The following is a 14,161-nucleotide window of genomic DNA, read 5'->3' as shown; positions in this document are numbered from 1 at the left end:
TGGATACACACTAGAGAATACCAGTGAAGAAGTAGCAATTGAATTTGTGGGTAAGGAGGTGAGAGCATGTGGGAAGGTGGTCACAGGGCGCTGCCCCCCCCTTGGTGTACCCCGAGAGCATGTTTCTGAGCCAATATAATAAGTGTGCTTCCACACACCAGCAGACACACTCTAAGGCCCTGGGCTTGTAAATTTGCCTGCTCTGTACATGAGCTGTTTTTTAAGTGGTGGAATATGCCAGTGATCAGGGTCTCTTTCCTCAGCTACCTGGCCTCAGAGTCCTTTGCAGGGTACATACTGATAGCCAGTGAAGAGGGGGCTGAGGCACAGGGAAAACAGTGAGAGCTGCCTTGACTTGAAAAAACTGTTCAAGCAGGGAAGAGGCAGCGAGACCAAGCAGCCAAGAAATCAATCCTGGTCAACACAATTCACCTGTAGTATAATCTCAGCAATGAGCAGGACAAAACATGTCTCTTCAGGACTCAGAAGCCCAGGAAATAGCCCAAGTATCTACTGCCAGCCTGGGTACACATCTGGTCTCAGTGGCACTTTTGCAAAGCACAATAAACCAACAAAAAATATAACATTGGAAGAAAGCTGCATTGATTTAGTTTTTCAACAAAAGCAAGAATTCTGATAGAAATGTATCTCAAGTCTATTAAAGCTAACCTACCAGGCAGCTTGTAAAAGAAGCTAAACTACATTACAATTCCATTTGAAAAAGAAACTTAATCTATTATCCAATAATTTTGATCTCTTCCTCCATTATTCCTGTCAAGTTGTCCTAACTGTCAAGTGCACTTAAAATATGCTCTGTGAATTATAAATTATGTATCATTATAGTACAAACCAACTATCTGATGCTTTTCTTTTTGCTCCATAACAATGTAAAGAAGAGACACCAGACGTTTCCATCTTCCTCTGTCATATGAGCAGATGGTAGGAAGTTGGGTTTGCAAGCCAGGAAGAGCCCTCACCAGAAGTGAGAATCGGATGTCGGTCTCCCTACTCTGGTCTGAATACTTGTCTTCTCAAAGTCTTAATGCCCAGTACAACAGTATCAGCAGGCAGGGCCATTAAGTATGGTTAGATCATAATGGAATTAGTGTCCTTATTTTAAACAGGTTAATGAGGCTTTGTCTGTGCCCTTCTGTCATCAGAAGGCACATCTACAATGCTGTCTGTAAGGAGGCCTTCACAGACACTGACTTTCCTGGGACCTTGACTGTGGACTTCCCAGCCTCTGAAACTGTGAGTGAGCAAAGCTTTTGTTCACAAATTTCCACTCTAAGGTATTTTCCCATGTAAACTTGATCACACAAACACAGAGTCCCATGAAGCTTTCACTATTAACCCCACCTGCAAATACTGTTATATTGGGAACCAGAATTTGAGGATGAGACAAACAGTAAGATAATAATATGTAGACTGGGACATCCCAGGTCAACTTCTGGTATGGTTTTACTTCTGGTGGAGGGCTCCTCTTGGCTTGTACCTTCTCGCTGTGTGCTTATATGGCAGAGAGAGACAGGGACATCAGGCACCATCTTTCAGAAAGAATCCAGATAGGTCAGGACCTTTATGATCTCATTCAACCTTTTAACCCCTTTTATTGAAGATCTCATCTGCATTATAGGCCCAAGTAGGAGTAGGGCTTCAACACATGAGTTTTGAGGGAAAACAATTCAGCTCACAGCATGATGGGAAAAAAAAAGAAGAATAATAAGAAGAGCAGAATTAGATGGTAAAAGCCTTATCTGTACAATGGATGAAACCCTCATGGGTCAATGTATAATAATGATTATATAATGTATTTGGTGTCTGTTGGGAAGGCATATTTTATATCCACTTAGAGCCTTGGACTTCACGAACTAGGGATTTTGCAAAGTCAATTCTTCTTCTCTGTTGTACTCAGCAATAAGCCCTTGCTGTGGCCTTCTCGTTGTGATGCCTCCACTGAGTTCCTATGTAGAACTGAAGAGCCCAGGGTGATGGCATCACAAAGAGGGCCTTTGTGAACTGATTAGGTTGTTAGAATGCTTATCCAGAAGACCTCAGAGCATGGATTAGCCTTTTCCCCCAGGCTCCAGACTCAAATAAATTCTGCCTTTTAAAGTCACTAGTGTACGGCATATGACTCAGCAGCAGAAACCAGCTACGAACTACTCGGCTTTGCTACTCTCCCTCCGGCAATGACTTTCATTGCTAGGTTCGAGGCCTTCACTCTCTTACAGGTTCACTATGAAAAAGTTGTCTATCCTATATAAATGATAGTACTCAGAAGAGCTGAGATGGCCCAGTATATAAATGGGACATTTGTGGGATGAGCTGGGACAAGTAGGTGACAGTGTGCATATTTTCTGATTGCATCATCCTTTCTTTTTCAAAACTCAGGTGACAGTGACGGATGGTGGTTCTTCTCCAAAACAGTCCACCATTTGGGTGGTAGTTCAGGTTCTGGATGAAAATGACAACAAGCCCCAGTTCCCTGAGAAGGTCTACCAGATCAAGCTTCCAGAACGTGACCGCAAGAAGAGGGGAGAGCCTATTTACAGGGCTTTTGCGTTTGACCGAGATGAAGGCCCCAATGCAGAAATCTCCTACAGTATTGTGGATGGGAATGATGATGGAAAGTTCTTTATTGACCCTAAAACTGGCATGGTCTCTTCCAGAAAGCAATTCACAGCAGGAAGTTATGACATCCTGACGGTAAGATTGAATTCTAGAGCATCACCTCCACCTGGTGAGCCCTCTTCTTCATGCCTACTTCCTTGATCAATGAATCTCTAGTGTGGAAAGTGCAGAGGTAGCCGTGAAAAGCTGCTTTCTGGGGGCCAGTTACAGGCGAGAACCCTTACCTTTCTGGGTGATGTTCTAAATAATCAGATATCTTTGTTGCGTTCTATCAGTGAACCTTCCCCAATTCCATGGCCTGCTGGGGCCTAGACTCCCAACCACACATCTTGGTCCCTAAATCATTTTCAAGGTACTGCACATAAAGGACAGTATGTATCTAGAGTAAAGCCGAAGAAGCTGTGATAGGTACACACAGGCATCATATGCTCACATTCACACAAGGACACAGACATACATATACTCACATACATGTGCACACATGCATATGGTCATACAAATGCATACACATTTGCACACATTCCCACACATGTGCATGTATATTCCCACATGTTGTACATACTTATACACATGCTCACACATGTATACATCACACATGCATACACACATATGCATGCACACAACAAATCTATACGTATTCACATATGCATGCACACACTCATATGCACGTACACACTCAGTGCATGTGCACAAAATTATACTCATATGCTTATATACATATGCACACATATACTTACAGAGTCACACATGCATACACTCACATACATATACATACTCACATGAATGTATACACTTGCTCATACATCCTAACACACAAGTAGGGACTCACAGTGTACTCTATTTCCCTTCGATTCTCACTAGAGGTGAAGTTCAGAGTCATGCTATGATAAATCAAATCAGCTATTTTTACTCACATAAACTATCATTCTTGCCCCTGAGATACAATGAATTGTAAGTACAACATTTATTTTTCATAGTTTCATATCTTAAAAGTTGGCTTCTGGCAGATGTAGTGTGAGCCCTGTTCCCAAACAGGTCATCTGCTCACATTCCAGAGTCCCCTCAACAGGATACCACTCTTCTTCTTATGACACTGTGCAGAAAACGTCTTTTGGCTCAGTACTGTGTGAGTGAAAGATTTAAACTTCCACAGACTCGGAGCACTAAGTCATCTTTCTGTGTTCCCTCCATGTGTGAGTAGATCAAGGCTGTGGACAATGGCCGACCACAGAAGTCCTCCACGGCCCGCCTCCATATTGAGTGGATTAAGAAGCCCCCACCTTCACCTATACCATTGACATTCGATGAACCGTTTTACAACTTCACCGTCATGGAAAGTGACAAAGTCACAGAGATCGTAGGGGTGGTGTCTGTGCAGCCAGCTAATACCCCTCTGTGGTTTGACATTGTTGGTAAGTTGAAGTCTCTAGAGTATATCAGGAAATGGACTTAACTGTTTGAAGGAACTAGCCAAACAAACAAACAAACAAATAAATTTTAAAATAATTTAAAATGCAAAAGAAAAAAATTTAAAAACTAGCAATTAAGCCTAAGATTAAAATTAGCACTGGAATGCAAAAGAGCCAGTAAAATGAATAACCGACCTGTGCTTTCGTTCCAATTCTGTAGCTAAGCTGAACAGAAAGTGCTCTCTGGCTGGATTTTTCCATAGTATGTTATTTACTGCAAACTTAATGTCTTTCTGTGTGTCATTTTAATTCTATTGTCACACTTGGCTAATCTCATTTCTAAATGTATTGATGGTACTAGACTTGCTGTCCTTCATTTCTCTCTTTTTCTTCACCTTTTTTTCTGCATTCTGTTCTTTTTTTTTTCTGCTCCCGACTGCCCTGCTTCAAGGTGGCAAGCATGCTCGAGAGATGTTCTATATTCTACAGACAGCTTGTGGGCAGAACTGTTCAACAGAAGGTACCCTTAGTGCAAACACATTTGCTAAAATACAGCTATCCAATCTGCCTTTTACGTTTTTTTAAAACAAATTGAATTACATCTTTCATAACTGCCTGTGACAGACTGAAATGCAGCCCACAGATTTCATACATGCCTCTAACAGCTATCTCATTACTCGTATCCAATGACTTCTTTGTTTGAGATTAAATGGCTTTTGGGGTTGGGGGGTGTTGTTTTGATTTTCTCCCATTGCTTTTGAGGTATGTGGGCTTTTTGTTGTTTTGTTTTTATCTTTTTGTAGGTTAGTTTATTTAACTGGGAATTTTCCAGTTGAAAAATAAATGAAAATGTATTCCCGCCTCTCTATTTTTCAGCAGTAGTGGCATTCACAGACCAAAAAACCCCACCAGGAGAGTCCCCTGGCTGCTGTCCACAAGAGGAAGGGCAGGAAATAGAACCTAGATGTGCATGTGTAGCCAGTAAGCCTCCACTCGCCCTGAATAGAGAAAGCAGATGGAAGGAAGCAGGCAGGGCAGACCTTGGGAGCCAACCTTTAAATTCCTTGAAAGAAAGCAAGCAAGCACGCCAGGCTGCAAAAGGAAAAGGGCGAAACAGCCTTTCCACAAACCTGCAGGGAGAGCGCTGGAGAGGAAGTGCGCGTGGGACAGGGAAATAAAACAGGCTGTTGTCAAAGAGAGGGGCTGGCGTGAGCCTGCCAGGGCCCATCAGGCCTGAGCTGGAGCCCACTTCCCACGATTCTCTGTGAGCAGTGGAGTAGCCAAAAGAGCAGTGATGTAGGAGAATCGTTTCTTTCCTCATGTTGCCTGGACAGTATGGGCAGGAACCTGCTATTCCTCCAGAACAGCTGGGTCTGGGGAAAGCATTTAGGAGGTTCCACATCTGGTTTAATGAAGCATAGGAAAAGAATGTTCTATGTCTCCCAGTCAAACCTCAAAGAGTCCTCTGAACTCCCAACACATAAAGGCTTGCCTTCTGCATCTTATTCTGCAAAACAAAGGGCATCTTTGTTTTACTTAATTGACATTAATCTCGCCATCTTTTCATATGACCATCCTTTCAGTTCCTTCTTCATCTCTGCCAACATATTTGAAATGGAACACCTTCTGACCCCATGAGAAGTGTCTCATCACCATCTCAGTAGTTTTCTGCTTGTTCAGCTATTATATGATACAGTTTCTTCTTTCTCGATGACACGATTGCGCGTGTCACTGGGCAATTGTCTTTTACCTGCCTGGACACCTTTGGTCATTCCTTCACCAACTCAGTTTGCAAGCCTCTCTATTGCATAATGTTGCTTACTGTCCCTTGCATGAGCATCCTACCTCTACCCACTTAGCCAGGCTGCCCATAAATGGTAAATCTCACTAGCATTCCTTCCTTAGATACTCGGTGTGGTCCGTCACCTGAGGCCAATTACTCAATCCAGTTTGCAGTTCTTCAGCATCTCTACAAGTATGTAGGTTAGCATGCTGCTAGGAGTACTGCATGTGAGACTGCTCACAGGCTTTTCACACTATGTTATCAGTACTACTGTATATTTTCATTTCTGTTTATCCCATCTCCATTCTTCACCCTCAGAGTGAGTGAAGAATACAGAGACTGTTGGTGATGCCTCGGGCAACCATGTTAACCCTTCTGTGGACTCCTGGCCCTGCCCAGGGTCAGTGTGATATTCTGTTGTACACCAGTCACAATACCCTCACTAGTCCAAGGAGAAAGAGGAGTTTATAGAGAACACACTTCCTGGCATGCAAATATAATCCAGGAACCATATGCAAAGCATGGCCTTAGTTTTTGTGTCTCTTTATCTTTTGTTTCTAAGCACTGCTCTTCTCCGTAGATTCCCTCCTCATCCATTTTACTGCATGAATAAGAGTAGTTTTTTCACTGAAGACTCCCAGGACTGTACCCTTGACCTCTCCATCGCAGATATTTCTCTGTAAATCTGGTAACAGTTTGTCAAGCTTCTTCTACAAATTGAACTTACTGGGCCTCCTGCCCAAACAGATCATGATTGTACTTCCATCCCCAAAGCCAGTCAACAATGTCTTGAGATGTCAACTTTTTACTTCACTGTAGAATGTCAAGTGCTTTCTCCAGGTGCTGGCGGTTTTCAGCAGAGATGCTCTCCTCTACCAAATCCCCTTTCTGAAAACGCAGCTCATTGGCCAGAGTTGTGTTTTACCAAGTGTGCTACATCCTCTTCCTTCTTCTAAAGCTCCGAGTTTGCTTTAGCATCTTCTCGTCCTCACTGTCAAAACTTCTTGCTTATTTATCTCTTGTGAGTCTTCCCTTCCTCCTTGCCTAAGCACCATCTTTGATCAAACTAGAAGAGAGGAGTGGGCAATGCTCCTTAGCACTTAATCCTCATCTATGACCTCTACAGAGATACAAAGAATAAGCACGAGGTAGACAAGATCAGCATGGATCTGAAATGAAGCCTCAGGTCCTATCAGGTTTTGCCCAAGTACTCTTGTGAAGAATAAACCAACCGTGTTTCTACCATAGACCTAGTGCATCCAGACACCCATGAAGAGCACACTGAGAGGCCCAGGGAAGACCATCCTGATCTGGCATGTACAGCTTTAAACCGCTCAGCCCGGTGTATCCTCACTGGGGGGTGGGGGGGAGAATATTAATGTTTTAAACCCGTGACAGTCTGCTTCCACTTGCACATCTGTGAACTTACATGACTCTGATTTCAACTGAACTTCCTTACCTCCTATCAGAACATGAAGCTGTAGAAACCCCTTGCACATTTACGAACTTACATGACTCTGATTTCAACTGAACTTCCTTACCTCCTATCAGAACATGAAGCTGTAGAAACCCCTTGCACATTTACGAACTTACATGACTCTGATTTCGACTGAACTTCCTTACCTCCTATCAGAACACGAAGCTGTAGAAACCCCATGTGAGCAGCATTTTGTTCCCAAGCCCAGACACTTGCATTGTCTTGACTCCAAAGAGACTCTCTTCAGCTCCCAAAAACAAGCCCTACTTATAATCAAGCTAAGAAATCTGTAATTAAAAGGCAACATAATAAAGTTCAGCTGTTGAGGATTTAAACAGCCCAACACACAGCATGCTTCCTCTCCTTGTTAAAAGGGAAAGAAAAATGAAGGGAACAAAAATAACCCACAATCCTTTGTGGCTCTGTCATGTATCTTCACACTTCTCAGGAGGCTCCGATTTCCCTTCAGCCGTTCCTGATTTACATACCCTCCAATGTGCAGGCAATCTGGTTCTCAGCTCAGCCCCAGAATCTCATCCTGATGGCAAATATTTGAATTGTAAAGGCCACTGTCATTAACAACTCTGTATTGAGAACTGAGGCATGCTGATTTCCAGTGTTTAGCTTTTACCTGAATCAGGTAGAAAGGTGCTTTACCTTGCAAATAGGAAGCTCATGAACCACCCTGATTTGCCCCACCCAACGTCAGGAAGGAGAAAGGTCCTATTAACATGAATCTCAGATGGCCAGCACTCTGTGCTGGCCTCTCAGCCATCTTTCTGTGTTGATAGACAGAGGTTACCTTGGTGCTCAGGTAGCTGTAGATCTCTGTGACTTGGAGTCATTGACTGTTGCCATCTCGACTCACACCTGTCCTTTGCAGCCTTGTCTCCTGGGCTGCCGCAGATGGTTTGGGTCTGGGTCAAGCAGGCAAGCCACACTCCCTGACAGCATCAGCAGTAGTTTTGTCCTCTGCCAGGTGTGCCCAACCTTTTGAAATTGACACATACTATAATCCACAAAGTTCATGCTTGAGAACTACGCAATTACTTCTTTAAATGGTAAAGAGAAGAAATCTTGAATTTTAAATAAGTCTCTGATTTTTGTGTCTGTACTCACTGCTAGGATCAGCCACACGAGGTTGGACACCCCGCAGAGCTTGGGCACCTCTGGGTCTACCCTGACCTGGCAGCCACATTTTTCCATCATGTAACTCTCATCCAGCCTGTCTTTAGAGAATCCACATCTATTTCTAACTCACCTGCTCCCCCATCAGAGTAAATCCTGCTCAGCTAGTCAACGGACATCAAACACTTTATTTCTCCTGACTTGCCTTCATGCTCGAACTTGATCACAAACAGGACTCAATTTTCTCTGTAGCAACCATCTCATTTATGGAATCTTATCTGAGGACATTTTAGAAAAGTAATAAAAAGTCTAAAAATACTTCACATAGTAATTATTTTAAGAAAAGGAACCTTGGACTAAATTCTAGAAGGTTTTTTCCCCTTCCTACCACTCTTCCCTGCCCTCCAGCTCTTGCCCATCATTTAAATATCAGCCTGCTGTGCACTTGCTTCATTCCAAGGCAGAAAATTATTCATAATCACACCGTAACTGGCACCGAATGTCTTTCCGTCGGTTGGGTGTACATGCTGAACTTGAACGAACAGCTTGTGCACGGCTCCTTCATTCATTGAGATTCAGTTGCTCAGGATTTTGGAAGCTCCTCAGTCACACCTCCCCCTGGGTGACTACTAGATTTGGGTTGGTATTTTTATAATTACACGTGCGAGAGTGGAGTTATTTTCTAGAGGAAGAGCCTGGGAGCTGTGCCATTATTATCACTGAGTCTCTTTGTGCAGAGACGGCACCAGCAGGAGCTTGCTCCTCTGTCAGGTGTGCCCAACTTTCTGAGATTGAGAGATGATGTGATCCACAAATCTCAAATCTCACAGAAAAGCTCAACTCAGTTATACCCCAGTGAATTGAGTGGTAGATGCCAGCTCCCAGTGTTTTTATTCATGTCCCATTTCTAGTCTTTTCAGGACCCCTCCTTGATCCATTACATTTTATGATATTATAACAGAAATCCAGTGTGCCTCCTCTGCTCTTTCTTTACTCTATGACACCTGTCTGGACCAAAAATGGTCCACGAGAAATGTCCCCGAAGTGAATTGTTGTCATGCGGGCTGTTCACAACCTCGCTTTTAACTACCTCTGCCACACACCCCTCCTTCTCCCCCACTCCCCACCCCCCGCAGCAATGCACAGGCTGTGACACTTCTGAACCCCACTCTGCTGGGACTCGGGCCAGCTCTGCAGTGTCCTTTCTGCCCACTTTTTATTTGGCCTCATGCTGTTGCACCCGACACACTCTGGCTTTGCATGTTCTGTTACTGGCTCTGAGGAAGCATATCTTGTTTAAACAGAATGCTGCTAGTGAAGATGGACTCCTTGTATTTGATTGATAGCCTCGCCCCAGATGATTTGGACTTGTTTTCCTACAAAATTGAAATCACTTTTCAGGCTAAAAGGGAGCCTGGAAAAACAAGACCTGGGGGAAAGGCACGGAGTCGCTCATGAAATGGGATGCTTAAGTGTAGCTTATTAAATTGTATCTGGGTTGATGGTGAACTGCTGGTCTAGATTCTATGTCCCCTGTCAGAAATTCATTTGGAAACTTGGAAAGATTTTGATTTAAATAAAATCTTGGCTTAATTAGGAGCAAATGTCTTAGAAATGAGTATGATAGCAAACTGGCCACACTGGTGGATGGGAAAATGTACCAAGAATGCTATTGATATATCTCTTCTATGACATCAAAAGTTTCTCATCAGGAGTATTTAAACTGCAAAAACTAATGAAAGAAACAAATACAAACATGGCATATACATGCAAAGGGGAAAAAAGAGGACTATAAAAACTGAAATTTGCAAAGGTTGCCAAAATTATTAACAAGAGCAAAAATTATGAAAATGCATATAATCTACATACATATAAATATGCAGATGTTATACCATTATACAGGTGGGCAGAGAGTGTATGTTGCACAAACTCTGAAGCGTCACAATCAGTGAGAGAAAGAACGGACACTGGAAACCTTTGCCTGTGTTGCCTCTGAGCTTCATCTTCATCTTTCAGCTAGAGATGAAAATTTGCAGTTTTCTTCTTTTGATCCACAAATGTTTGCCTTTCCTAAATAGCTGATGCAGAGGGATGAACACTCTTCCCCCCAAACAACAACAATTTAAAACAAAAATCCCAGTCTTCACATTTAAGATAGTAAACAGCATGAGGAATGGGAGCGAAAAGTCTACCGTTGATTGAGCTGTGACTGGGACCATGAATTAATATCCTCCAGAAGCAACTTGAGAAGTTGTATCCTCGTCTTTCTCTCGTGTCTCTGGAGGTTGTTAGTACCTTTCTCTGAGGATTTCCATGGCAAAGGTGTTTGTTTTGTTTTTCCCCAGCATTTACCTCTTGGAGGTAAATAATCTGCCTTGGGACTTAAGATGACTGGTACCACCAGTCATCCAAATCAGCTTCCTGTTTTATTCCATGTGCTCATCAAGGAAGCATTGGCTTCAACAAGAAGCTGCTCTAAGACCTACGTCTCTTCTCAGGCTAGGAACCCTCTCTTCTGCTGAGCCCTCCAAACTCTTCTTTGGAGTTAGCATCTAGTACTTCTCAGTAAATCAATTAAAGACAGTAATTGGAAGATGAGTCTCTTTTAGATGAAATTTTTGAGAACATATATCATCTCTAAGCAATTCTCTGGTACCCCTGTATCTCCACAGCTTTAATTAAATGTCAAAGGCAATTATGTTCTCTCCAGTAATTAAATAATCTTATGTGAACATGGTAGCTGCAAGCAGTTGGTGCTTGGAATATACATGACTACATTTTTAGACAGTAAACCACATTATTTATTTTTGTCACTGTATGACAAATTTCAATAATTTGGGGTGACTCTCCACCCACTTCACTCATCTGCCTACTTAATATTGTAATATCATGAAAATGTGTTGGCCAGAAAAATAAAATTCAAAGACTGTAGGAAGTAAGAAAAGTCAAGCTTCTCTTTTCTAAAATATGAAATTCAATACATACATTGCCCTACATACTAAAGTTAAACAAAATTATCATCTGAAACCAAAAGTATTTCACACATGCAATTTCCAAAAAAATAAATAAGTGCTGGCGAACATACACTGACATTTAATTAAATTGTTCCAACACTTAGACCGTTATCTTTTCTCTCACTTAAAGAGGTCTCTAATTTGGGAAAGTTTGTAAGTGACACTTCTGTTCAGAAATAAAATGGCCCCAATTCTAATGCTATCTTAAGTATGCCATTCAGTACAAGAGGACAAAAGGTAATTTTTTTCTAAGCCTTTGTAGATTGCCTTATAAGTCCACTAGTGTTGTATCAGCAATATAATATCCATGGCATCCCTCTCAGATCTGCTGATTAAATGTTGTTTCTGTGAAATCATCAGCCACTTGGTACAAAATTAATTTACACTGCCAAGATGCCAAATACATTTCTTTGAATACCCCGATGTTCAGAAAGACTCTTTTTCATATGAAATTTATTTTTAAATTTTTCTTATCTTCCTGTATTCATAATTTTATTTCTGACATTTAATTGAGGGACTCTGAATTTTACCAGCCAAATGTTTACCAACAATCCTAGAACAGACCTGAAAGTATCAAATCACTTGTGTTTTTTGTAATTGGAATAGTTTTTACTTAGAATGTATTGTACTAGAGAAAAAGTTAAAGGATTCCCCAAGTTCCCAGGGTGGCAGCTGAGAAGAGCGGAAGGGCTGTTAGCGTTCTCAGTGTTTTATGGAGTCAGATTATAGTCCATCACTCTAACATTACTGCTGAGGTTTTTATTTACAATATATTGGGTTTTGTGTCATTTGTTATGCTTATAGAGGATGGCTTTTGAAATACGAATTAAGTTAGAAATAGTAAGGTCCCATTTAAGAGTTATAAAATTGAGCCATAGGGATGCCTGCCAGAAAATGTATCTACATAAAAGCACCCTGTAAAGATATATGCTTCCATACACTCAATACCTTCTCAGCTGTGCTAATTCCATGTTGTTTCTGTGAAATCATCAGGGGGGAATTTTGACAGCTCTTTTGATGCAGAGAAGGGTGTTGGGACAATTGTCATTGCCAAACCTTTGGATGCAGAGCAAAGGTCGGTCTACAACATGAGCGTGGAAGTCACCGATGGAACAAATGTTGCTGTCACTCAGGTAAGATGTGAAGTTACTGACTAGCAAGAATGTGCAAAGATCTGCTAAAGAGAGAAATGGAAGAAGCAATGAAAACTAGGTTCAGGGAGTAATAAATTATGTCCATGGATTTTTATTGTTCAGAAAATTGTTTCAGTGAACCACCGGGACAAAGGGTTCTATTGGTGATGTTGTAGAATTATTTGGCTGCCTCTTTCAAGATGACTGTGGTTGTTTGCTCATGGAATAGTGATATGTATTTGTTTCCTGGTCATTTACTGTAGGTTTGTCTCTGACAACAGTCAACTTACAAAGAGCCTATCTATGTGGTCAGTGTTAGCACAACATGAAATTCTTCCCCTCCTCATTTCTTGGGTCACTGAAATTTAAAGCTAGAGATGCCTCAGAGTCCATGTTCAGTTATATACTGAGATGGAAGTTACCTAGCCAAGGTCCAAGAGCCTCATTAAGGACAAGACTGAGGCCTGGGTATCCATTGTCGTCTTTGTGTTAGGGGTTCTCTATCCCGACTGCACATCATACCCTCTGACATGGAGCATGGTGAGAGCAGGCCCAAAGCCCTAAGAGCTGGAATCTAGCCTGAGTTCCTGTTGATGTCCCCATGCAGCTGGGGCTGAGGAACTTCTGCTCTGCTTCTTGAGAGCCTATGAAAGACACTGAGAGTCGGAGGAAAACTTCTGGCTTATCCTCTGACTCAGAACACCTCCGAACTTCTTCCCAAGTGACACTAACACAATGCTAGCTCTCAATACAGTGGATTTATCTTAAATGTAAGATGTTTGTTTTGTAGTTCCGCACCATAAATCCAGCCCCATACGGCATGCACTGCAGCTCCACTCTTCCTTCCTGCTTCTCTGTCGTTCCCACAACCCCAGAAGACATGAATGATTGATCTGGGCCCTGTTCTCTGCTGGACCCAGATGGATATTCAGAATCCTACTCAACACATTTAGGTAGTAAGAAAGTTTTGCCAAACCAGAAGCAAGCAAGTGATGATTTATTTTAAATATGATTTACACTTTTATAACCATGAAATTTGAAAGCAGGAGGAGGGAGATTTCATATGCTTGTCCAGACAACTGTCTCTTGTCTGAAGCTGCTGCAAAAAATGTAACATGACTGTTTCCTTGTAATCAGAGAGTGGTAGAAGCTGAAGAGAGCAATGGGGTTCATTTCAAGTGACCATTTACTTCCCATTTGAATATAATTATAAATGAAAATGACTTATATAGAGACAGCCAATGTGTGACCATTCCTGATTCTCACTTTGGTCCCTTCCTGCTTATTAGGTGACCACCATTTGCCTTAGAGAGTCCCACTTACATCTGTTAACCTGGAATATGTATTAATAGCACCTCATACTGTCTGATAATTGACCCAATTGGGACAACAAATTATATATTCTTCCTATCTAAACCATACCACTCCTTGGCATTTTTCAGTACTCAGATCTAGACTCATAAATGAGGCCCCTGGCTGAGATTCCATGGAAACTGAGCAGTAGAAGAGTGTGCTAGAAGACCAATGCCAAACAATCCATGTACAGTGTTGCTATGTTGTTAGTGCTAATTCATTTTAAATGG

General features: G+C 41.9%; 1 protein-coding gene across 1 annotated transcript in view; it reads left to right on the top strand.

The window, feature by feature from the left end:
• The first annotated feature begins 2,054 nt into the window (after positions 1–2,054).
• LOC131914617 (protocadherin Fat 3) overlaps positions 2,055–14,161 on the top strand; it is a 63,294-nt gene continuing 51,187 nt past the window's right edge. The window contains exons 1-4 of the mRNA XM_059267224.1: positions 2,055–2,234; positions 2,395–2,709; positions 3,836–4,046; positions 12,439–12,578. Of these exons, the coding sequence (XP_059123207.1) occupies positions 2,193–2,234; positions 2,395–2,709; positions 3,836–4,046; positions 12,439–12,578 (708 nt within the window). The 5' untranslated portion in view covers positions 2,055–2,192. The remainder of the gene's footprint in view (positions 2,235–2,394; positions 2,710–3,835; positions 4,047–12,438; positions 12,579–14,161) is intronic.

Source organism: Peromyscus eremicus, chromosome 7, assembly GCF_949786415.1.
Source record: "Peromyscus eremicus chromosome 7, PerEre_H2_v1, whole genome shotgun sequence".
In the NCBI taxonomy this organism is placed as follows: domain Eukaryota; kingdom Metazoa; phylum Chordata; class Mammalia; order Rodentia; family Cricetidae; genus Peromyscus; species Peromyscus eremicus.
Note: the sequence above shows the minus strand (reverse complement) of the source record. Positions and strands in the feature narration are given on the sequence as shown.